This window comes from Talpa occidentalis, unplaced genomic scaffold (genome assembly GCF_014898055.3).
Source record: "Talpa occidentalis isolate TD23 unplaced genomic scaffold, MPIMG_talOcc4v2.1 talOcc4.17, whole genome shotgun sequence".
Classification (NCBI taxonomy): Eukaryota; Metazoa; Chordata; class Mammalia; order Eulipotyphla; family Talpidae; genus Talpa; species Talpa occidentalis.
Genome location: NW_023601754.1, coordinates 23,762,036 through 23,788,862, shown reverse-complemented (window position 1 = coordinate 23,788,862; position 26,827 = coordinate 23,762,036). Strand labels below are relative to the sequence as shown.

General features: G+C 36.7%; 1 protein-coding gene across 1 annotated transcript; it reads right to left on the bottom strand.

Moving 5' to 3' along the window:
• Positions 1–1,506: 1,506 nt before the first annotated feature.
• VPS35 (VPS35 retromer complex component) lies at positions 1,507–26,792 on the bottom strand. Its single transcript, XM_037516336.2, has 17 exons — positions 26,711–26,792; positions 20,656–20,754; positions 19,229–19,325; positions 18,560–18,683; positions 17,577–17,759; positions 16,063–16,276; positions 15,233–15,316; positions 14,352–14,461; positions 10,793–10,889; positions 10,541–10,689; positions 8,992–9,199; positions 8,441–8,596; positions 6,485–6,607; positions 4,180–4,359; positions 3,535–3,774; positions 2,534–2,677; positions 1,507–1,945 (listed from the first exon to the last, which is right to left on the bottom strand). The coding sequence occupies exons 1-17, from the start codon at positions 26,711–26,713 to the stop codon at positions 1,766–1,768; spliced, it is 2,391 nt and encodes a 796-aa protein (XP_037372233.1). The 5' UTR covers positions 26,714–26,792; the 3' UTR covers positions 1,507–1,765.
• Between the last annotated feature and the right edge of the window lie 35 nt (positions 26,793–26,827).

The following is a 26,827-nucleotide window of genomic DNA, read 5'->3' as shown; positions in this document are numbered from 1 at the left end:
CACTGACTTTACCCCCTGCGCCACCAGGGAGTTAAGGGCTTCTTTTTTAAAGGCACTAATCCCATTTATGGACACCCCAGGCATTCCTAAGTACTTCATTAGACCTCACCTCCTAAAACCATGATCTTAGCCCATGTGGGGCTAAGATTTCAATGTATGAACCTGGGGGAACACAAACACTCAGACCATAACATTTAACAAGTGCCAGATAACTACCAACAGGAAAGGCATAGGGTGAGGTGTTAAGTGATGTGATCATTTGAAACAGTCACAAATTCCTTGCAACTCTTCCCTTCAAGAGGTGGAACTTAATTCCCCTTACCCTTGAGTATGGGCTGGACTTAGTGGTTCCCTTCTAAAAGAAAAAAAAAACCGCAAAAATGACAATGTGTAACTTCCAAGGTTAGATCACAAAAAGGCACTATAGTTTCCTCCTTGTTCCCATCCCCCTCCCTGCCCTCGTAGCTCACTCTGGGGAAGCCAGCTGTTATGCTATGAAGACAGTCCAGCAGCCTTTGGGAAGGCCCACAAGAACTGAGCCTCCAATTAAGTCATGTGAATGAGTGTGGAAGGCAGCCCCAGCTGAACCTTCAGATGACTGCAGCCCACAAGCAAAGTCTTTACTGCTTCCTCATGAGTCACTCTCAGGCAGAGTCACAGTTAAGCTGCTCCCAAATTCCTGATCCAAAGAACTGTGAAACAAACCCTTATAGAGACAACAAGTTTGGGGATAATTTGTTATAATAGAGAATGCAGGTGGTGAGCCTTTTAGAACTTACATAGTGGCGTATACCAGGACTAGGAAAGCATGGTAAGGCTGAGGGACTCAAACAGATAGAAATGACTGACAGGGTAAATGGTGCCTTGCCATTAAGGAGTACTGTGAACATGAGAATATCTAGTAGAGTCCACAGGCATTCTACCTGTTCCTTTTATGAGTCAAGATAGCGTAAAAAGAAAAAGGCCCCAAGCTGTTAATGGCAACTTTATTTTTCACTGGTGCAAAAAAAAAAAAAAAAAAAAAAGTCATGATAATTGTATGATGCATTTTCCCTTAAATTTACAATAATGAAGGTTATACATAAATTATAAAGATCACAAGTATTCTAGTTTATACTATTTAGAACAAAATCATTTTGATAAATAAGTCTAGGGGACAACATAGGTTCTTAATAGATGGCTGAGTCCAAATATGCAAAATATAGCTTCTGGTTTTGACCATGGTGCTTTAAAATTCTCAAACATGCATTAATATATTCTAGTTTTAGGGAAAATATTACACATGGCCTTATTTCGCATTTAGGGAAAAGCCCAAGCTGAATTTCACATACAGTATTCCTTTCCTCTCAAATTAATCTCAAATTGGACTAATGAACAAAGAGATAGACACTTTCAGGTTAGTACTCCCAAGTAATGAAGGAAATTACACAATCAACAATGTAAAAAACAGTAAAAAGGAAGAGAGCTTCATTAGTAGCTGAGATAGTGGTTTTGTTTTTCAAAAAAACAAATCATGGGAATTTTAAATAGCAGATCTATCATGCTACTTGGGGTGATCAGACAGACCTGAACACTTATAAAGTGAATAACTTTATTAAGGTCCTGTAGGTGAGTGTCCGGAGGTGCTGGGTGAAACACATCACGGTAAGAAACGGGAAACCTACCTCAGCATTTCTGAAAGGCACAATCTATGAAAGGGAAACCTAGTATAATAAAACCCTTACTGAATGTACATGGAAAGGAGTATGGTGAGCCTGTTTCCTTTTTAAAGAATAAGACCTTCATAAATTGGTCCCTCAGATTCTGGTGATTCCCGCCTCAAGCGCAAATGCTCCAGCGTGTTATGAAAATGCTTGTTAATCTGTTCTGTTTCTTCACTGGACTCAAGATTTGGGAGATCTTCTCGAATCTTCTGGATAAGTTGGTTCAAAACCTGAATTGTGACCTACAAAAGAATATATATAATTTCACTATCAAGTATGTACCACAAAAAAATGAAAGATGATTTATTAAAAGTATTTTGAAGGGCTTCCCTGGTGGCACAGGGGTTAAATACAGGGCTATCAAGCTATCAACAGCCACTGCAATATGACTTCGATTCCCCGGCAGGCCGGGAGCTACCCACATGGTGCAGCACACCTCTCCTGTCTCGCCAGCTACTCTCCTCAGCAGTGTATTTCAGTCAGTCTGCCTGTTCTGCTCCCCACTCTTGTCTCTGGCCTGTACCCCTGCACCTCATATGCATAAATAAATAAACCTTAAAAAAACATTTTGAAATGCTGTGTTATTCTAATTACCAGTTACTTATGAAAAAAGAGAAATAAGCCATAATTCCTGGTCTGAGCAACAACTACTGGCTATTCATTAAAAAACAAACTAACAAAACCACTTAGTAAGAAACATAGCGTCAACACTATGCTAAAGAATAAAAATGTTTATGCATAACTATAAATAAAAAAATAAAGTGTCAAAATAATAAACTTCTACATGTAACAAATCTCCTAAGAACAAGAGAAAACAGCAGTTCACTTACCGCATCATTTTCCTTTTCATAAAAATAGATATATCTGTTCAGAATTTCTATAAAAAGTTGCACTTGTAGCGAGGGATCCATGCACTGATTTGCTATTTTTAGAGCTTTCTTTAGGCATTCCATTACTCTCTTGCCTCCATGGAGCTGGAATAAAACAGTGGGGGATGGGGGGTAATGAATTATAAATGTTCATATTTTAGGATATAAATTTAAATCCTCTTTATTTTTTATGCTATACATCTGTATTTTATTTTTTAAATATAAAAATGTATTTTTATTTGATAAAATTTAAAAACAAATGTACACATCTGTTATTTTAAAATGAGTATACTGTTTTATGTTTATATATTACATAGTTATTTTTTAATACTTTATTTTATATAATTCTTACATGATTTTTCATTTTTGCACAATGTATGCATTTTCATTTCAGTTATATTCCCCATACAATTGCACCCCCCCCCTTATTATGACCCTAATGCTGCTTCTCCCCGCGCCCCGTAGTGTGTCTCTGGTTTATAGTTGCTTGTTGATTTTGATTTTTACTTTGTATTAATTAGTCTTCTTCCTGGTCAAAAGTAGATGACTGGATCAAGAAGATGTGGTACGTATACACAATGGACTATTACTCAGCAATCAAAAAAGATAAACACATGCAGTTTGCAGCAACATGGATGGAGCTAGAAGGGATCATGCTCAGAGAAATAAGTCAGAAAGAAAAAGAAAAATATCAGATGGTCTCACTCATAGCAGGAATTTAGAATAGTATTTTTTTAAAGGTAGCAGTATAAACTTGCTATGTCACAATTCCCTCAAAATGGATGCTTAACCACATGACTATGCATTAATTTCTTTTCACAAAATAAAGCAATTTTCTTTGTCAGATGTCTAAGCACTTTGATTGTGTCATCAACAGGGCATGGGCATGGCAGTCCTTCCCAACTAACAATCCTCTCCTGTTTCAAGTCATCCTGCGCATGGTCAGGAATTTCCCACCTTACCTCCTCCCCATTTTTGTCAGTGTTTCTGCCAGACCAGAAGAGATGTGCACAGGTGCTGACAGCTCGGCCCTGATCAGGTTTCTTCAGAAGTTTGGATGCAGCAAGTGCACACTGAGTCCTCAAGGGTTCATGATTCTCTTCACTGAAGCACTTCATTCTCTCAAAAGTACCAATGATCAAGGTAATGGCAGCCAGCTGTGCTTTGGAGTCACTGATTTCATCTTCATAAAGAGAAAATGCCTGGTGGACACAAAGAAGGGACCTTTAAGGACCAACCACCTACTCGAGCATTTTCCAAAGTACTTCCACCAACACCCATCCCCCCCACCCATAAAACACTTTACAGTCTCCAGTCCCTTCACCCTCTGTAAAGATGCTAAGGAACTGTAACATAGAAACTTGTTTGAACTTGTTTAGCCCAAGGTTCCCAAACTGAATTAAAAAGGAACTTCCCCCTTCCCATGAAATACTTGTACCATGACCCACAATATTAAATCTCATTAGCACCCAGCAATCAATTTTCCTGCTCCAAACCAGCCAATAGGACCACAGTGGAAAGAGTAAATCCATTAGCTCCATACTACAGAAAGGTGACTGATTAGGGCCAAACTAGCTAAAAACCCATAAAGACAAAGAGATCATCACCTGGGACATAAATTCATATGCTACTGTTTCATGATTTTCAAAACCAATTTCTCCAGCAGCTAGAGCCCCTTGAAGAAAAAGTCTTAATGGTAGTTCTGCGAGCTCTGCTTTGATCAAAGCACTAATAGTTTGGTGAGCAAATGAAAAAATCTTCTGGCATTTCTTTTCCCACTTGTCATCCTAAAACAAGAAAAAATAGTTTAAAATACCTTAAGTTCAAGATTAACTTGCTCAAGAAAACCCATTTTCTATAAAAGAGGGACAGTTGTAAAGTTGAGCTCAGTTTTCCTGTTAATCTTCCCTCGCTGTCCATTTATGAAGCATAAAAGTAAATCAAGTAGGATGTCTTCTCAAAACATTCATTTGAGGTTACATATTTTGCAGTCTTATATAACTTGGTATTTGGCTTTTCTCATCAGAAAAGAAACACATTCTAAAATTGAACAAAGTTAGGAAAATAAATAAAAGAAATTTAATTAAAGTCACCCCTAAATTCTCCACCCAGCAATAATAATAATAATGATAACATTCTGGTACTAATGTCTTCTTTTCGTCTTTCCAAATGTAATGTTGTGGCTTTGTTTTCTACTTTAAAGTAAAGTAGCTCACTGAAAAGAGTTAAATCATATTCATGCTGCCTATCATTTTTTTAAAGATTTATATTTATTTATGTATGCATATAAGAACTGGGGTGTAGGCCAGAGGTGCAGGGGGTGAGAGGATTCACCAGAAACAGAGTGGGGAGCAGAACAGGTGGATATACTGAAATAAACTGCTGAGGGGAGCAACAGGTGAGACAGGAAAGGTCTGCTGCCTGTCATGTGGGTTAGCTCCCTGGCCAGGAATGGAACTCATGCCTCAGTGGCTGGCAACAGCTTGAAAGCACTGGGATTTTAACCTCTGTGCCACCAGTGAGGTCCTGCCTATCATTTTTCTCCAACTTTTCTTTCACTTATTTTGTCATAATTACTTTCCTCATGCTAGTAAGAAGTTATTTACAAACTAGAAAACATTCCACAATGTAACAAAATATACCTATTTCCTTCTGGAAATAACAGGTAATGACTGGTCCAGACACAGGAAGCTTTACTGCATCCCTAATTATTTCCTTTTCTTAGAGGTGGAATTAATGGGTCTTTTAAGGCTCTAGTTACATACATATTGCCAGAGTTTTCTATGAAGACTGTAGTAAATTCATATTCCCACCATTACTAGATGGTGGAATGGTCTCTACAATGGTAGAAACCTACTACAATGGTCTTAATCACACCACTGCCATCATGGAACCTTTATTTTTCTCTTTAGTACTTTGATTTCTATAAAGGTACGTTGTTGTAATTACAATTAAGGTTAAATATTTTATGCATGTTTGACCAAATTTCTTCTTGATAAAGCAGTCGGTTCTTTTATATGTTTAAAAAAAAAAAAGTGTAACAGTCATAGATTTGTTACAAAGATTAAGTGCAATACCTAGGTACATAGGGTATGGCATATAGTAAGTAAATATTAGTTGCTATTTTTACTGTTATATGCAAGTATATGCATAAAATACTGGAAAAGGGACTGAATAAGAGGCAGGTCTAATAAAAACTGGCCAAAAGCTCCTATGTCATGTTGCAGAGGTACAATAAATCTTATTGCCCCATTAGAAATTAAATTTACTGAGATCTGTGCCTTAACACACATCTAACTGTCCAGACCAGATTTCAGATGAGTAGATTGAGGTATTTTCTACAAAGCTATGCCACTGAAGACTTCAACCATGGTTGTAAAAGGAAAATATTTATTAAAAATATGCACAACTCAAAATTATTCAATTATTCAATGCTTCCAGAGAAAGCAGGTTATGAAATTCTGGACTCTTTCATTAGGCAAAGCCAACTTGATTTGACCTCACTGGCCGTGTACTTACAAGTTTGATGAGATACAGCATCTTTAGAATGGGTACTTCAAAGGCTCCAAGAAAAGAAATCACTTTTTAAAAATAAAGCATTCTGAGGCAATTTTGTAATATACTTATCAATGTCTTACAATGATCTTTAAATTCAGGAAAATCTGCTGACAAGTTTAATCTGTTTTAGTTTTCATTCCCAAGGGTTTTTATGTCACCCCTCAGTTTGTAATCTGCCAACATCACTATTACGGACACATAACACAGAATGAGTTAAGAACTAAGAATTACTGGAATTGAGATTTTATTATAGCACTGTCTATTTTTGAAGTTTCCTATAATAAAAAACTAACACACATACATGGAGGGAGGAAAAAGAAAAAAAAGGAGGAACATACTTAAAAGTAAACCCACCACTTTAGAATTTTCTTTGTATCGAAAAGCGAGCTGGTAAGCTGCAAAAACCAAAGGTGGCAATGTGAAGCGGATCCGTTGATTTCCACCAGCTCCAAAATGTTTTCGTGCTGTGCTTAAAATCTGACCAATTAAAAAAAAATTAATTAACATTTCCACATTATGATTAATCATTTGTAAAATTAAAAATAGGGGCTCTAATCACCATCATTACCACCCTTTCTTGAATACACACAATTTATCAGCTTTACAGTAGGCACTTTACATTTTTTAATCTCACCAAGTCATCACAATCACCCTAAACGCAAATACTAACCCTATTTCACAAATGAAGAAAGCTAAGCTTCAGAGAGGTTGTATAACCTGTCCAGCTAGACAGATGAAGACAAAATTAAATTTGTGTTCACATACACATGTATAAAAATATATCATGTCTCAAGAGCACGCAAGTTCTGATGACAGACTTACATTTAAAAGTAGATTCAAACATTACATGTTTGACCGTAGGTGAATTATTCACCATCGCTTAGCTTTAAATTTCGTTTGAAAAACAGAGTTGTCTATTTCTCCTAGGGTTCTTGGGAAGATAAATTAACAACTGTGAAGTGTTACGTGCCTGACACAAGGCATGTACTCAGAAAATGCTGGTTATTATTATGATACAAAAACAGCTGTGTTTACACTGCTGGTATAGACAGCAGGCCCCCTGATTTCAGAAACCATCATTTAAGTTAAAGGAAATGACAATACACTTTAAGAGTCATTGTGAAATGAATGTCTAGCTGCTTCCAAAAAATGACAAGAATCATGACATACTTTTTAATATGTGTGACATATTCAGGTTTTGCTAATTTCTCTGACATGGTAGTAAGAAGAAAATTCCCTCTTAGGGAAGTCAGAGCTAATGGTCCTTACCTTTAAGGATACAACCAAATGGCACACGTGAACTACTGCATTTGGTATGTAACAAAAAATGAACACATAGACTTGTGTGTGAACACAGAAACATAAGGGAATTGGTTAAAATATTTGAACAATCAGCAAGTCACTATATACAGACACACACAGTACAGAGTATGACACTGCAGTGCCTGCAAATTTGTCACCAAGTCAATGATTATTAAGGTACCAACAGAAGTAAGGTTCTTATCACACTGATTAAGAAAGACAACGGGAATGTCAACTACAACAAAGGAAGGGAACAGAAAGAGAAAGTCAGGACCCATTAGAAAATAAAAGTGTTCTTCAATAAAATAAGCTTAATACTTAGTTTCATGCATCCAACAATGGCTTTGACCAAACAATAATAATCTGAGCTACCTCTCATTAAAATAAATGATCTGGACCAATACTCCTACTCAGGCAACAAACATGTTTTACTCATCTCACAAGGATTTACTGAGGACAAATGATTATAGAAAGGGAGAGCCTCATTTGACTGTTCTTTCTCAGGAAAAAGGAATTAAGAAAAAGGCAATTTTTCAATGAAAAGTCTTTCATACATTTTCAATTTGGCAAACACATACACTTACGTATTTGTAAACCTGGAAAATATAACTAAATATAAGGATTGTTATTTATATTTAAAGTTAAAGATAAAATATGATGAACTGAATGCTTCTAAAAGCAACACACTATTCATAAAACAAAATGAACATGAAATGATTACTAGGTGCCCAATTAAAGAAAAATTGTTTTTTCTAAAATTTTAAAGAAAACTAGAGCAATCAACCAACTTATTCCATATGTGCTCCAGAAGTTTACAAACAACTATATGTTTATAATATAAATACATAATTTATATACACATAAATTTACATACAAAGTTTATGAACGCCACTGAATCTCTTAGTTGCAAATCTTTCAAAACCTTCTAGGACCATTAACCCATTTGATGCATATCTGCATGATTTCACTAGGAGCTACTGAAGGGGTAGAGTAAGAGTTAACCCATACCAAATACTGCTGATCAGGGTCCTCAGACCTCAGAAGATGAATAAATCTGCCCACAAGGCTCTGCTCATCAGCAAAGTCTTCTGGGTCAGGATCTTCTACAGGTTGATCTGGCTGATCCTGAATCAGTGTGGATACTAAATTCATTATGGAATCCACCTGTATGATGGGAGATAGAAAGCCACTGGGATGAAATCATCAACATATAAAGTCGCTGTCAAAGGTATTTCTAGTTTTGTTAAGTTACAGAATAGTGTCAACAGTATAAGTCCTTTTTTGGTAAGAAAGCATATGCATATTGAGAAACAGATAAAACTCTCTAAAGAGATACAAAAAATGTTAACTAACAGTGATTATTCACTTTCGGCTGGGATAACAGTTGTTTCATAATTTCTTCTTTAAGCAGCTCCAATTTTCTAACAAGTATAATGAATAAGCAACATTTTTTAGTGTTAAATTATCTTCCCTTCTCATTTCATGTGTCTGTCTCAAGGTCTAAAATCATAACTACATTGTCTCTGCTTTTCTAACATAGCATATTGATATTCTCTTACCTGATCTTGAGAGACGATTTCTGTGTTATAATCCAGAACGTTACTAAGCACATAACAACTCATGCTTTTTCTGGACTCATAGTCAAAGTACTCAAAGAGTGGGTGAAAATGTTTTAATTTCAAGACCGTCAAAATATTGTTGTAAGTGTCAACAGGTATCTTCAAAAGTCTGGTGAGTTCCTTTGAAACTGCACTACTAGTAGCAATACTACAACAACAACAAAAAAAAGCCCTTTGGTGAACAAAATTAACTTTCCAAACACACTACGAGTTCCATAAAAATTTGGCAGTTTTTATCTATATATTAAAGGAAATGTATCAAGTGAATCACACTACTCCAAAGTACTTAATGAACTCCTTTAAGGTGAAGATGTCTATCTCAACACATTTATTCGCCTATCAATGTTCTGATACAAACTTATGAACAGTTTGGATAGCCAGACTTAAAATGAATGTCTAGAATTTGATATTTCTAAGGCAGTTTAGGTTCCTATGGCAGCCAATAAGTAGTGTATATACATGATGAAAATAAGCAGGAAGAAAAATCCATGCAAAACTAGCAATTAAAAAAATTAAAAAGTAAACCATTTCTTGTGCATCACATGTTGGCGATAAAGGAAAAACAGGCTGAACTTATAGGAGGTACATTCAGTGACGACTGAGGAATAATGTCCAAACATTTGTAAGACCTTTAGAAGTTGAGATTTCTATTTGTTTTGTCTAATTTTAGTTTAAAGTCAGTAAGTGGGGAAAGATATAGATACATCACTTATTTTCTCTCATATTTATCATTCAAGATCTGGAATGTTTTTTGGTTCACAAAAAAAATGGACATTTCTAAAAGAAAAAAGAGGAATAATAGAGGTCAAAGAAAAAAATCTTCCTCATGCAGCTAATCTTTGGGAAGAGTTATGGAAAGAGACAATGTGAGGTAAAATTATGAACACTATTGAGGAATGAAGGGACTGGCCTGACCCCACGTTCTGAAGTAATGGAAGATGGGATAGTAAGTGGGGGAAAAAAAACCAGGATCAGAATTGCCCATAGTGGCCACTAGAGGATGCCAAAGGTCTAGGACAGCATTTCGGAGGAAGCTCTGTGTAGATAACAAGAGTATTAATACTTTCCTTGATGGCATCAAAATTAAAGCTCAAAACAGAAAAATATTTTAAACCAATTTAATTTCCACACCTTAAATATACATATGCACCTAATTTCTCACAACTTATTCATCTGTAGGAAATCGCCTCTTATGGAAATACTCCTTGACACAGTTTCCTTACCAGTTTAAAAATGAATTCATTCAGATATACAAAGGGGACTGACTGAATTGGAGACACTGGTTCATGAGTGCTGTTATTTGACCAATGTACATAATGAAGTAATTGGCTGCCAATTACTGCAATGATCAATGCCAAGCACACCAACCTCACAAATGCTTAAAATAAGACAACTGCTAATATTTCAAAAAGCAAATGAGAAAGAAAAATAAATCTAGGACAAAATTGTTTTATGAGCATTTTTACAAAAACATTTAATTTTGACTTACTGTTCAAGGTTGAGCTTATTAAATATCTCCACTGTTGTTTCTAGAACTTTATCAACATAGTCCACACGATCAGGGTAACACTTCATAGCGAGATTAATTAGAGAGACTTGTAAAGATACAACATCCTCTGAAGGCATGTCTTGTCTAGACTGGAATGTTAAGAAAATCATGGGATTTATTTTAAACAATTACAAAAGGGGCTACCAGCTGGGGTTTCAAAGTTTTAGAACTTAGGAGAAAAGCCATACAAACCTGTATTACTGTAGCCACCTGCTGTGAAAATATATCAAAAAGTTTAATATCTGCTGGGATGCCAGGTCCATCTTCACGGTGAGCAAATAAAGCTAATCTGGAAAAAAAAAAAATCTTTATTTAAAAAGATACGCAGTAATTTGGGGTAGTGGGATCAGGGATGACATTCTATTCTTTATGCTGTTCTGTGTTTTCTACAAGTGTATTTTCTCCAGGACATTTGTAAAGGGTTTTTAAAGGACATGGTAGCTGGTAATTCCCTCTTAATAGAATAGTTTTGCAAATGATGCCTCAAAGCATTTTTTCTTTATACCATACTTTGTAGTTACATAAGCCTTCTAGAAATGCATTAAAGTGATGAATGTATTCAACAGTCATGATTCCAGAAAGTAATTAAAAGACACAAAGAACAGACTTTCAAAATACTTCATTTTTGCTACAGTGAAGCTTGAAACACAACTAAAGTTAACTTCTGTTTCCCACATCTTAAACTATACACAGTAAACTCTGTTCCTTTATCATTATTACAACTGATACACATTTTTGTTATGCTTAAAAGAATTACTACTGACAGGGATGGCAAAGAGACATTACACTTTACAGAGCAAATTCCAGTTATTAGCTTCCCTTAAGAGTATGCCCAAATACAAGGAATCCAAATAGGGAAAGAAGTAAAAGTATCACTATTTGCAGATGATATGACAATATACATAGAGAACCCTAAAAACTCCACAGAAAAACTACTCAAAATAATCAACCAGTTTAGTAAAGTAGCAGGATACAAAATCAACACACACAAGTCAATAGCCTTCCTATATACAATCAATCTGAAGAAGAAATAAAAAAAAAATCCCTTTTATGGTTGAAACAAAACCTAACAAAAGAGGTGAAGGATCTATACAAAGAAAATTATAAAACACTGTTAAAAGAAATAGAAGACACAAAGAAATGGAAAGCCATCCCCTGCTCATGGATTGGAAGAATTAACATTATTAAAATGGCCATCCTACCAAAACCAATATACAGATTCAACGCTATTCCAATATAAATCTCAATGACATTCTTCAAAGAATGTCATTTCATTAGTATGACGAAATGAAATTCATATGGACCACAAAAAACCACGAGTAGCCAAAGTCCTACTCATGAAAACAAAGGAGAACGGAGGTGTCACATTTCCAAACTTCAAGCTATACTACAAAGCCATAATTAAAACAGTTTGGTATTGGAACTAAAACAGACACACAGACCAATGGAACCAAACAGAGAGCCCAGAAATAAAGTCACATTTATATGAACAACTAATCTTTGACAAAGGAGCAAAGAATATGCTATGGAACACAGGCACTTTGTTCAATAAATGGCTGGGAAAACTGGACCACCACATGCAAAAAAATGAAACTAGACCACTACCTCTCACCATGCACAAAAATCAACTCAAAATAGATAAAAGAACTGGACATAAGACCTGAATCCATAAAATATATAGAAGAAAATATAGGTAAAACACTACAAGATATACATCTTAAAAACATATTTAAAGACTATTACCCAAAGCAAAGAAAGTCAAGGAAAAGATAAACACCTGGGATTACATCAAACAGAAAAGCTTCTGTACAGCAAAAGAGACATTAACCAAAACAGAGATACCCCATTGGGGAAAAATCTTTGCATTCCATACAACTGATAAGGGACTGATCACAAAGATATACAAAGAACTCACACAACTCAACAAAACGAAGTAAACAATTCAGTCAAGAAATGGGCAGAAGAACTTAAAAGACATTTCTCCTAAGAAGAAATGCAAATGGCCAACAGGCATATGAAAAAATGTTCAACATCCCTTATCATCAGGTAAATGCAAATCAAAACCACACTGAGATACTACCTTACACCAGTAAGAATGGCACTTATCAAAAAAACAAGCAACAACAAATGCTGGCGAGGATGCCGTAAAAAAGGAACTCTCCTACATTGCTGGTGGAAGTGCAAACTGGTCCAACCACTGTGGAAAACTGTCTGGATGCTCCTCAGTCTACTAAAAATGGAGCAACCATACGACCCGGCAATTCCACTACTAGGGATCTACCCAAAGGACACAAATACATTAATTCAAAAGAACACCTATACCCCTACATTTATTGCAGCACTATTTACAATAGGTAAAATCTGGAAACAACCCAAATGCCCAAAAATAGATGACTGGATCAAGAAGATATGATATATACACATGATGGATCAAGAAGATGTGATATATACACACGATGGAATATTACTCAGCGATCAAAAAGATAAACTCATGCCATTTGCAGCCATGTGGATGGAGCTAGAAGGAATCATGCTCACTGAAATAAGCCAGAAGGAAAAATATCGCATGGTTTCACTTATAGCAGAAATATAGGGGAACCAAATAAAAGATCAGTGTAAAAAAAATAATAACAGTACAAAGTAAAACAAAGCAAAAACAATTACAAATCAGAGACATACTGCAGGGGAGGAGGAGGGAGAGGGATCAGAGGGAGGGAGGGAGGAGGACAGGGGACTGAGGTGATGGTGCACGGCTGCACTGGTGAAGAAAACTCTATGGGGACTATACCTGAAGGGGTAGGGGGAAGCAAATATTGTTTCAGAATGAACAATGATGTCAAAAAAAAAAAAAGAAAAAAGAAATAAATAACTTAATTTAAAAAAAAAAAAAAAAGAGTATGCCCAATTAACAAAACTTTCACTGCCCTGAATAAGCTGACAATTTGGAGAACCAAGATAATGCTAAAAAAGCAAATCTGAAACCTAAAGGGAATTTACTAAGCATAATTAATTTTTTTTAAGATTCTTCATTTAAAAAATATGACAGTGGTTTCATAAACATTTTTAATCATCTGTATCTTAAAGCTACTTGATAAAATATGTTCCAAATAAGTTCCCTTTAAAATAATATAATAAGCATATTAAAAACAAATTTTGTTCTCTGGTGATCTTTGGACCTTCAGTGATGGGTCTGTGTAACAATGTCTTTAAATGCCAATGGGCCTCCCTGGCAGCGCAAGGAGTTAATAAGCACAGGGGTGTGAAGCTATCCACAGCCTCTGCAGCACAAGTTTGATCCCCAGCCCGCTAGGGAGCTACCCACATGGCACAGCAGACCTCTCCTGTCTCGCACACTGCGCCCCTCAGCAGTGTATTTCAGTAGATCTGCCTCTTCTGCTCCCAACTCTGTCTCTGGTGAATCCTCTCACTCCCCTACACCTCTGGCCTATACCCCAGTTCTTGTATGCATAAATAAATCCTTAAAAAAAATAAAATAAAAATAAATGCCAATCAGATGAATAGATTAAAAAAATCATTACTATTGTTATTGTTCATGCCTCCTACATAATTAAAAGCTAAACCTCTTTTATGCCTAAGCACCTAGTGGCTACTCAGAACTAAACTGTTTATAGTCCAATTGCATTAAAATCCTTAATATGAAAAGATATAAAAACACAAATAATTCGCAGAAGGTGTTGAATTCTTTAATCCTAAGTCAAAACATTTACCCTCCAATGTAGGGAGTTCTTACCTATCAATTAAAGCAATAATTATGTTTTTCACATTTACATTTTGATGTAACTCAGCACAAGCCCGAAGAAAAGGATTCAATGTTTGAAGGTGGAATTCATCAGGGAAAACCTGAAAATCAAATAATTGATTGCTATAAGTAAAGTATTTCACTTATGCTCTGAACTTAAGAGTATTGAAGTTTGTACTTGTGGGAAAAAATAATTTTAATCTTCTACAACTACATTCAAATACATTACTTTTTAAAAATCAAATTACTTTTATTGAGGTAACATTGGTTTGCAACATTGTTTATGCTTTACGGATATAACTTCACTCCTCTTCAGTGATAAAATTCTCACCTGCCACACCTCATGGAATGTATATCACACCATGCCCACCACCAAAGCACCACTACTTCTCCCACTCTTTGCTCCCTAACCTCTACTCTCCCCCTTTTTGGTATCTCAGTTCAGCAAGCAGATTTCAAGGGTGTGGTTTGGTTTGGGTTTTACCTGTTTCTTTGCTTTGTTTCTTTATATTCCATTTGTGAATGAAATAATCTGGTACTTATCTTTCCATTTCTGACTTATCAAATACAACATTACTTTGAACCTCTCTACACCTAAGCCCAGACAGAAATATTCCACTAACCAAACACATCGACAATTAAATTGAAACTGACACCTAGTTTCAGACCTAGAAAAACTTGGAGACTACTATTTCCTACATTTTGGGTGAGAAAAAACACTTCAATACAAAAACCAGGTTATTAGGAGGAAAAAAGGAATTCTTTATTTAGGAAAGCTTATCTTTCTACTCTATCAAGATTTTTTTCAAAACAATGAAAATTAATGAGATAAAATGTTTCCTTTTTTAAAATGCAATAAATATTTTACCTACCTGAATAATACACTCCATGAGATATTCTTGAGCCAAAGCATCCCTACAATTCACAACTTGCTCCAATATGCCAGTCAAAACAATCTGAGAAAAAAAATGTAAGACTTACAAGATTATTTTCAAAATCCTAAGCCACTTCATTTTTTATTTTTCTCATATACAGATTCATTTCTATGTTGAACTCTACTCCATATTTTCTAAAGTATGAGGATGTTTCATAGTTCAGGGTTTTGTCTGTATACAGATGTCCAAGTGTTCCAAAACCACTTGTTGAAAGGTTTTCTTTGCACTTTCATCAAAAATAACAAATTATATTTGCACGCGCGCACACACACATATATTCTGGATTATCTAATCCAGGGGTCAGCAAATCTAATTCAATGCCTGTCTTTGTAAATCACTTCCATATTATCTGTGTAGTTTTGTACTATACCTGCAGAGTTCAGTATTACAGACCATTCAACTTGCAAAGACAAAAAAAATTTAAAATCTAGTCCATTACATAAAAAGCTTGTCAATCCCTGTTTTATTCCCCTTCACTGTTTATCCCTTTCATGAAAACCACATTATCCTACTGTATCTTTAGAGCACACCTATAGTAAAACAGTCACTCTCAGTTTAAGGAAAATTGCTATCTTGCTAATACTGAGTCTCCCAATCCAGAAACACACACTCAAAATATATCGTTTGGTATATTTAAGTCTTTGATTTTAAAAGTTTTCAATATAATATTTTTTAACACAATTTGAAAAGTCAGACTTCAACTTTTATCACATAAGGAAAGAGTAAAAAGTACAATATAAGTAAAATACAAGTAAAAAGATATAAACCTGTTTGTAACGTTCCACATTTACACCTTCCAACTGACTGAGGCGCACCAAATTTGTTCCCACTAAAATTCTCAGTTCTTGTCTTTCTCGTTCTCTTTTCTCTCTATCTCGGCTATGCCCCTGGTGTTGCATTCGCACCCACAGCTTATTCATTTCTGCAAAGTTAAGTAGCACAAAATCCATGGAATCGCTGATATCACCAGTTGTTTCTTCACTGCAAAGAAACATTTGAAAAAATCTTTATATATAGTATGTCAACTTACTACTGTAGTATCTCCTTAGTGCATTTCACCTTAGGTCTGAATACATCCATGCTTTATAAAATACGGTTTCAATATCAATGGCTTAAAGTTAATTTTCAAGAAAAGACTCAAGACAATATCAGGGAGAGGACACAGTACAAGTTTAAAGGGACAAATAGTTTCTTTTACTCCCTTCTCTGGGCCAAGTAGACTTGTTCTTACGGCAACTTCATTAATTCAAAAAGCCTAAAACTGACACTTAAAATGGACTACTAACTAACTTAATTTAGTAGAGAATATTCTGTTTTCAACTGGAATGAGCAAGACTATTTCTTGTTCATTTTTTAATCTCCTAGGGTGGGGAACTTAGCAGTCTTCAAAATAAATGTTCAAATTGTTCATTAAATGTTCAAAATGGAGAATCAAATTATAAAATAAAGCAAATAATGTCACCATCTTCTCCACACTGTTAAATTTTTACCTTTTCTGTCCTGCTTAAATTTCTTATCATGTATGGTAAAATTTTCATTATTTCTATTAAAAATGAATTTATAAAAATACAGAAATTGATGCAGACATCAATAAAAACCACCTCAGAAATATTTAAAAAACTTAAGAAAAAGAAGTTGCTTAATTTGGGGAATCTATCACGTGAATCTATCACCAGTTGGCTGAAGACCATAGCCAGATGACCATCTGCCAATGTTGTGGGATAAAAGCACAAGAGACTTGGAGCCTAGAATACTGCTCACACAAAAATCAAAGCTCTCACTGAATGGCTTTTATTTTTCCTGTTTTGGAGTTAATATCTAATTTGTGTGCACAGATAATTAAGATCACTTATAGTCTAGGGTAACTAGCAGTTCATATATTTTAAGTACTGATAGATATTCAAGAAACAAGATGAAAATTGGCTAGTTAATGGAAAGAGTTATGCATACTTCATTATTTCATTACAAATACAATTTTCAAACTAACTCATTTAAAAAGTTATAGTTTCAAAGATCATTTAATATAATAGAAAAGTGTTCTCAATTATATTAATGAAGAAAGTAGGGTCTAATAATCCACATAATTTTGGTTAAGAGCAGATTTTGCATCACACCATATATACTGGACAATTCTATTACAAAGGAAATCTATATACAAAAATGCTATCAATGGCTGTGAATGAATTACTGATATTTATTTTCTTCTCTGTACTTTTCCATACTTTTTTAAATATTGTACAACAAAAAAATACTACAACTAAATTAAAAGAAAGTCACTTACTCTGTTGGCTCTCCTTCATCAGGCAAGATGTTTCTGGTACACTGAAGAAGATAATTTCGAAGAAATAGACCTCTTAAAGGATGCTGTACACCACGGCACATTTCTACCAAATCTTTCAAAATATCTTTCCTGGACTGAGGAAATGACTTGACATATACAACTCCAACTGTGATCAACAGATAACTAGAAGAATTATGAGGAAATATTTGATTAGAAATATTCAAGTTGAGAATTTGATTATGACCAAATATACTGAGTACAAACAAACAAGATAGAGACAGATTTTCTCCTGCACAATGAAAAAAATATCACCTGATATAAAATATAACTACTTACCAGCCCCTCCCTGCAAAGTGTATACACACACATATATATGCATACACAAATACTTATCAATACCTTTAAACATATTCGAAGACAATACCTGTCATGTTAAAGTTTCCATTTAGAGGCCTTATACAAAATAGCACATCCATTTTTTTTTTCTATTCCAAAATTCTATTATCTGTATATAAAATTATACTCTGAAAACTTAAAAAATGAATTATCCACCAAAATGTTAACTCAATTTGTTAAGAAGTTAAATAATTGGGGCCTCCCTGGTGGCGCAAGGGGTTAAGTACAGCACTGTGAAGCTATCCGCAGCCTCTGCAGCAGGAGTTCAATCCCCAGCCAGCCAGGGAGCTACCCACATGGCACTGCAGACCTCTCCTGTCTCGCCCACTACTCCCCTCAGCAGTGTATATTTCAGTCAGTTTGCCTGTTCTATTCCCCACTCTGTCGCTGGTGAAGTCTCTCACCTCCCCTCCCCCACACCTCTGGCCTGTACCCCAGTTCTTGTATGCATAAATCAATAAATCTTTAAAAAAAAAAAAAAGAAGTTAAATAATCGTAAAACTGGTTTTTTAAAAAACTGGTTTTAAAGGGTATAACATGAAGTGGGAAATGCAGATAGAAGAGGCCTCATACTCATAATTACTTACAGCCTTGGGATAATGTTTCCAGCATACTGTACAAGTTCATAGAGATCTGCCACCTTTCTTCCTTTAGCAAATTCATCTGTCAGGTAGACTTCCAAGTAGTGTAGTTCATCAGAAATAGCCATATCTTTTAATTATGATTAAGGACTCAAACAAAGTTAAGCCAACCTAAGGAATTTTGTTGGAATCATTAAACTTTTGAGCAGATTTAAATTTTAATCCCCCAAAGAGCATGGTAAAGCGAAGAGAGAATTTCAGGGCTTTCCTTACTTTTATAAGAGTTTTAAAAGCTATCCAAAGCAGGAAGGCAATAAAAAACAATGGCCTGTCAGACTACTACAGGGTTTTGAAACGCCCAATCATTGAATTTCTTCCTATTTCAGAGTCCTGCAATGAGAAAACATAAGCACTGAAGAACCAACTGCTTCACAACCTTTATAATCCTTCATGAAGGGCCTGAAATTGAGATACAACATTTAAAAAAGCTTAAGCACAGAAAAAGGGATTCTAAACTAAGTTTTTCTTTTCTTACCTAGCCCATCTCCACAAAGGAGTACTATTTGTTTAAGAAAATGAACAATAACTCCACAAAAATGTAGTAAGCAGCTAAATATGATCTGATCAAGAAAACAGCATGGCCAAAACGTTCATTCTTCAACATTCAAAAGATACAAAGTTCATAATAGCTCTTTGGTGATAACATGGAAGTCCGAAGTTCACCAAGCATATTAGAAGCATGTTTCAGAGCATCCATAAGCTTATTTTTGTCCTACAAAAATATCAGGAGAAACAAACAAATACCAAGAAAACTGATAAGAATGGGTAATTTAAATAAATATTAACTTGGTTATAGAAACTTTCATTTGTTACAGTTTTGAAAAATTATTTAAATTATTTTAGTCTTATAAAAATTAAGTTCAGTTTCACCCTGTTGTCTCTGTATTGAGACAAAGATGCGTAATTCCGCACCAGACCACAGAACCTAGCAAACCTTACATATCTAGGACTACCAGTTTCCCTACATAGAATTTTTCCAACTACTACCAACTATGAAACTGAGTCCATGAATTCACATTTTAACTGCAATTAAGAGAGGTGATCCCTTTGAAGTAAAGTACTGTCCTAACAATGGTACTGATACACTTTTCAGAGATATCTGGAATCCTGTACGTTTTCCTTTCACAACACCCAGGTGCCCCTTTACACATAAATGCAGATAATTCCTTTAGATGCAGGATATACTCCATACACAGAGAGAAACAGAAGGCAAGTAACAGCAAGCTCCGCGCCTGCGCATTTTTCTCCATTCCAAAACATTTGTTTTGCTGCAAATTTGTTTGCAAGGGAAACAATACAACAGATATGGTTAAAAGAGCCTATTACTAAGCTTTAGAATCTGCGAGACACTTTACAAAGGTAAAATATTATCATCTGCATCATCACAGCCTATTTTGTTCCATTTTTAAGTTTTAATCTAGAGAACATACAGTTTCTTCACAGATTATCCCCCACATTATCTATTAGAATATGAAAGTACTTGTATATAAATCAGTATCATTTTTAAGGCAGTTTCTGCAAAAATATTGATATCTAACTATTCAGGACAGAAACAAGATTTCAAGATAGGAAAAAAAAGCAGAATAATTCAAAATGAAAACATTTTAATCCATTCGTTCAACAAACATTTATCAGGCAGCCATTATATGTCAAGTACTCCTCATGCCTGAGGTACAGAACCAATGAGGCTAATAATTCAGGTGTGACCTTGTATATAATATAGTAATCTGCAAATAAAAGGCAAAGCATCTTGTCCTCACAGAGGTTACATTCTGGTTGGGAAGACAGACAACCCCAAACTATATATAAAAAGTTATAAAAGGGCAATTTGTTGACAATGTTCCATATAGTGCTTGAGGGAGGAGGGACTGAAGACAGATGCTGGAGGACATTGAAGATTTACCAGAAGAGGCAGTACTATACCATTTTAGAAATCACTGCAGATGGTATCCTTAGGAACATGCAGACTACAAGTGAGCTAATCACATTGTCATTTTTTTTGTTCTCTCTCTTTCTCTCTTTAATCACATAGTCATTCTTACCAGGCATCTCTTCATCTGGAATGACTGGACCTTCACAGCCTGTATGGCTTCATCCAAGAGCTTTTCCTGCTCATCCTGAGGTGACTGCTGTGTTGTAGGCTGAAAAATTTTTTTAAATCCTCTATTAATCAGTAGCACTCTCTACTAACATAATCAGATTATTTCCTAATTCTAGCCATAGTCCTTTTCCAAGGCTTTCATAATGCTCATTCCAGTTCTGTATTTCAAACTAATCATAATTACTGAACTGAGAATTGTACCCAGTTACTGAAATTTTAGCATAAAATAGCTAAAGAGGAACAGTAATGTGTACAGAGAAATTTTTCACTCAAACTCAACATTCTTGTAGCAGATTCACCTGCAAGAAGCATCTGATCGCAGTTTATGGCTACCTGGGTTCTGCTAATACACCCTAAATTCAACCAGAACATACACATTCAACCAATCTAATTCTAGCAATAGGTATAGTAGGTATAGTCTAACCCAAACCTCTGAAAGCCTCTCTTTTTCTCTTTTCATCTCCATTTTAGTCTACTCATAGGAAGACAAAGGAACTAGTTTGTAAGAATACTGACTCCCTTAAGTGATATATAGTATAACTTAGAAATAAACAGCTTAGCGGGCCTCTCCTGTGGTGCAGCAGTTGAGTGCTGGGTGGGGAAGCTGCCCACAGCCTCTGCAGCGCCGGTTCGATCCCCGGCTGCTCCCCGGCCACCGGAGGAGGGTCCTGCATGGCGCGCAGACCTCTCCTGCCGCCCGCTGCTCCCCTCAGCAGTGTACTTCGGTCCTTCTGCCTGCTCTGCTCCCCGCTCTGGCTCTGGTGAATTCTCTCACCCTCCCGCACTTCTAACTATACCCAGTGCTTGTATAAATAAATAAATAAATCTTTAAAAAAAATAAACAGCTTAGAAATAAAATACATAAAATTACTGTTAGTGACTCACAGCAGCAGACCACAGAATACTCTCCTAAATACCCAGCTGATCATTTCAAGTCCGGAGATCTAGTTAAAAACAACAAAATATATGTAGATAGGGCCTCCCTAGGGGTTAAGTCTCAGCACTGCTACCACAAAGGGCCCACCATGACAACCTGAGTTCAGTCCCTAGCCAGGGAGCTAACCCACATGGTGCAGTAGACCTCTCCTGTTTCACCCGCTGTCTCCTCAGCAGTGTATTTCAGTAGATCTGCCTGTTCGGCTACCCACTCGGCTAATCCTCTCACCCCCACCCCCTACCTCTGGCCTACATGCCAGTTCTTCTACACACACACACACACAAAAAAAATAATAATCATCATCTTATATACATACATATGCATATGTAGATATTCTTTTTTGCCATCAGCAAAAATTTACTTGCAAAATGAATTAGCTCTACCTGTCAAGTATAATTAACCTTCTGTCGTTTATGATGTATAAACACTGTGTTTACACCTCTACTACAGCATGCATCACATTACAAATAAGTCATTTTTACATCTTTGGGACTCAACATATTACCTGACATATAATGAATGTTCACAATATGATCATATGAGCTGATTTTAGAATATTTAGATTATGTATTTAGTAAAGGACTGACACACATACCGTGGAATATTTGATCATAAGTCAGGCTGAGAAGGATCTGAATGCCTCACAAATTAGAGTGATCCTAAGAGACATACTTGATAGGGCACAAGTATGTTTTGTGACAATAAAATCCTAAGGGAATTCCTAAGTTCAAAGGACTTGCTCCTGATCTTCCTAAGGTTCTCTACCATATGACTGAAATCATCTTGATGAGAACAAAAGGATAAGAATGTTAAATTCTCTGGTTTTCATCAAGAGCTGTATCCACTGGTTGGTACACTATTATAACACCAAAATGGTCCTTTTCCACACACATCCCAACCCCAATTTGGAAATAACAATTGTCCACAGCCTCTACCCAGGTTGCAAAAATATGTTTATATTAAACAATAAAGTCATTGTTTAAGTAGAAATAAAAAAATTTAGGTATTAATACATGCTACATGAATGAACCTAGAAAACATAAGAAAGAAGCCATACACAAAATACTGTATAATTTCATTTACATGTAAGTTAAGTCACTTACATTACTAGAAATAAAGAGTAGATTAGTCGTTAGCAAGAAGAGTAGAGGGATTACCACTGACGAGTACATGGTTTCTTTTGGGGTGATAAAAATGTTTTGGAACTAGGCAGAAGTAGTGGTTGTACAACACTGTGAAGGTACTAAATGCCACAGATTTGTTCACTTTAAAACGGTTAATTTTTTGTTATGTGAATTTCACCATAACTTAAAAAAAAGAAAAACTACAGATAGAATGTCTCTTACACAATTACCTGGAAAGGTGGATGGATGGCAAGAACTTACATCATATAAACATGAAACCTGGTCTATTCTATTACCTAAGATAATCAAAACAACATTTAACTTTAAAATCAACATAAAACACACTTCTGAACTAGAATTATTTGTAAAAATTGAGATCTTTCTCTTGGTCTAATTCTGGAAAGAGAAAAAAATTAACTGAATAACAAGCGATGCCATGTGTCTCTACTCTTTTCTAAGGCACACTCTCGCAAACTGCAACCACACTTCAGAAGCACAAATAAATATCAAAGAATAAGCTGCGTCTTATTCTAAATTTAAATTTAGATTTAAATTTAAATTTAAACTTACATTAAATGTAAAGGGGACACTAATTTCTATAGAACGATTAGTATAAAATGTTGGTCTCACAAGCAAGGATGACACAAGCATTTAAGGGTTCTGATTTAATGAAATTTACTATTCTTCATGAGCGAGCCTTCTGAGACTTTTAATGACACAAAGTTATGCTTTGGATTATTTTGGCTTTTTACCTCTGAATGCAACAGATTTTACAATTATTAGAATCATGGATTCATTAGGTTCAGACAGTCAAGTTGGGCAATTTTTAGTCACTTTTTACTGCAGTAAAATAACTATAAAGGTAAACTCTGTACCCATTAAACAGTAACTCCCCACTGACCCTCTCCCACCACAGACAAACACCATTCTCTATGAATGACTTCTCTAGATAACACGTGTAAGTAGAATCATACAGTACTTGTACTTTGTGTCTGGCTTATTTCACTTAGTATAATGTCTTCAAGGTTCATTCATGCTTTTAGCATGTGTCAGAAATCCCCCCCCCCTTATTAAGGCCGAACGTTCCATCATACCGCATTTGTTTTTCTATTCATCTGCTGATGGACACTTTGATTGCATCCACCTTTCGGCTACTGCATAAAATAATTACTTCTATATAGCAAATAAAACTGGTTATGAAGAAGTACAAACAAGCCCAAAAATATTGTGTAGAATTGAGTAGATTCCGTGACATACTAACAAGTAAAATTTTAGCATAATTCTTCCATTTTTTGTCAACTTCCATTTTGTGTAAATACAAAATGTAGAAAATTAGACTTATTATAAAGAAGGTTACAGATAAGGAAATAAAGCTATTATGAAGAAATGTATTTTTACATATTACTAGCAAGACTATAGTACAGTATTACTGTACTACACTGTACCAAGACACAAATGCCTATTTAAGGGAGTGTCTTGAGATCCTTTCTGTTAAGTGTTACAGAGACAGTTTCAACTTGCTATCATTAACAGAAGTCAGGTGACCAATGTCTCTTCACCCATGAAAGGGGCTCTCCATTTACAAATGACTATACTAATCAGTTACATGGATCAGAGAAAAATGGAAACACTTGAGAATCAAGATCAAATTAATATTTGTGATTAGGCCCTTTTAACATGAGGCTCGGTCAAACAGCTCTAAAGGCTAAAGTTGTACCATGCAGAGAAAATCAAAGGTCATCACAAACTAATGACTTACAAAATTACTCTCCAACAATGTACTCTTAATTTTCTCATCTATCAAACAGGGATAATAGTATTTATATCACTGCTATGAGAAATAAGTGAGATGACAGATAAAACTCCAAACACGCCCAGTACTTAGTAATAAACACTTCATAAGTGTTACCATTATTTTATCCTCAACAGGTACACACAATTAGCTCCACCCATCCTAGCCATTTACTTGCTGATCAGTCTCTCCACTCAGGCCATACATGTCATCTAAAACAATGCAAATCAACTGTAAAATGAAAATAACCAGGCTCACAAAGATAAAGAATTTCATGCTAATGAAAGTGCTATTTAAAAAGTAATAAGGCACAAATTTACAACTGCAGTAGAGAGAATTAAGGAAGATGAGGGGGTAAGAACTTCAAAACAGAATTTTAATACCAACCTCATTTACCAATACATTTCCCCAGAAATCTCAGGATGGAGCACACATGAACAGTCACTTCTTCCAGATTCATCTACACCTGGAGATTCACCTATACCTGGAAAAATTTCTGCTGCTCCTCCTCAGAAGTCTCAGTTTACATGTTACTTCCTGTAGTCTTTCCCAAGCTCTCCAGCCAGAACTATTTCTCCCTCCACACCTCACAACTGAGTTGACAGTGCTAATAAAGCAATCCTGACTGCATTACACGAAATTCCACAAGCACTTCTCCCTGCTTGGCCACTAAGTTTTTTGAGACAAACACACACATTGTGTGTGTCTGCAACATCTCCCATCTTCCATGACACAGAAGGTACAAAAGACCTTGAATTTAAATAGATGCCGGACTTTCAAAACTGGGACAAACCAAAGCAGCCAACATGTTTTTTCAGATAAAAAAGTGAAACCCAAAGAAAGTCTGAGAGACTAGTCGAAGTAATACACACATTGGTTGTGACAAGATAAACCCAAGTTTCCTTTCCTAATATATTCATGAAGACAGCACCATGTATTCAGCTCAGCTTCAAACCCCGTTTATTCAGCAGAGAATTGAGGTGTATAGATGTTGAGAAATAGCGAAGTCGTCATTTTTACACTGTTTTTCCATAGAAATCCCTATTGTAAAAATTCTGAAAAGCATGCAAAATCACCCTGTATGTCAACACATTATCCTGAAAGGACTGCATGTCCAACATAAACCCTGTTTGCAGGGATTTGCAGGTTTCCAGAAACCCGTCCACATAAAATGAATGAAACCTTAAAATTGACATATAATCCACCACCATTCAAAAACACTACTTCCACAGTGCACACTCTGCAGAACGCTAATAAAAAGCAAGTGGCAACTTGCCTTCATAGACACCAGACACAAGGATTCACATTTTGAGGAAGTCCAAGCCAGCAGGCACACACACCAGGGTTTGCCTGCCATCAAGGAGCGGCGCTAGGGCGAGAAAGCCTACTTCCCAGCAAGTGAAATACTTGCATTTCATCACTGGGGAGCCGAGTAAGCAGCCAGGCTGCCGAATGCACAAGAGTTAAAGGAAACAGCGGTCCCTTTTTCCGCCTGTCAAAATTCCTGGCCATCGGATCATGCGTCCTTCCAGGAAAATCACGTATGCGAGTCCCCAGAACTGGCTGACCAGCACCGCCGTCCAGGGTGGGGGCCCTGGAGCCGAGGCCAGGGCACCTTTCCGGGCCCTCCGGGAGGCATTTCTCGCGCAGCAAAGGGCGTGGGGTCGGCCGGGCACAACCACGCACCAAGGTGCAAACAGCAAAGGAGCAATAACCGGGCGGGTCCCGACGCCACCTCAGAGCCTCGGGCCCTCGGCACGCCCCAGCCCCGGCCAGACGCCCCGGCTCTGGGCCCCCAGGTCGGCGCTGCTAGTTAGGGCCGAGGCTGCTCAGGCTCCGGCGCCGGCCTCCACCCCACCCCAACACCCCCGCCCCCCCCCACACACACGGCCTCGGGCTGGAGGCCCCTCAGAGAGGCCGCCCCGTCTCCGAGCAACGGCCGGGCCAGGAGCCGCCGCCCACCCGGGCCCACACCCGCGAGCCCGCGGCCTTCCCAGCCCGTCTCTATCCCGTAGGCCAGGCTGGGTCGGCCTGAGCCTCGATCCGGCTGCGGGGGCCCAACTCCGCCCGCCAGGCTCTCGGGCGGTGGGCGCGCGCGGGGTGGCAGGAGGGTCGGCCCGGGCCCGGGGCCCCCAGCACTCACCATGGCGACTCCCCAGAGCCTGCAGCAAGCAGCACCCACCCGCGCGGAGCCTCCCGCGGTCAGCTGACGCTGCGGCCCCTCCAAGCCCCGCCCCGCCGGGCCTCCGGCCTCCGGATT

What these genes read in the sequence shown, in the direction of transcription:
- VPS35 (XM_037516336.2), bottom strand. An exon ending in GGAAACATTATCCCAAGGCT is followed by an intron (nt 17,760 to 18,559) that starts GTAAGTAATTAT and finishes TAATTCTTCTAG; the next exon opens with TTATCTGTTGATCACAGTTG. An exon ending in ACCCTGATCAGCAGTATTTG is followed by an intron (nt 6,608 to 8,440) that starts GTATGGGTTAAC and finishes TTAATTGGTCAG; the next exon opens with ATTTTAAGCACAGCACGAAA.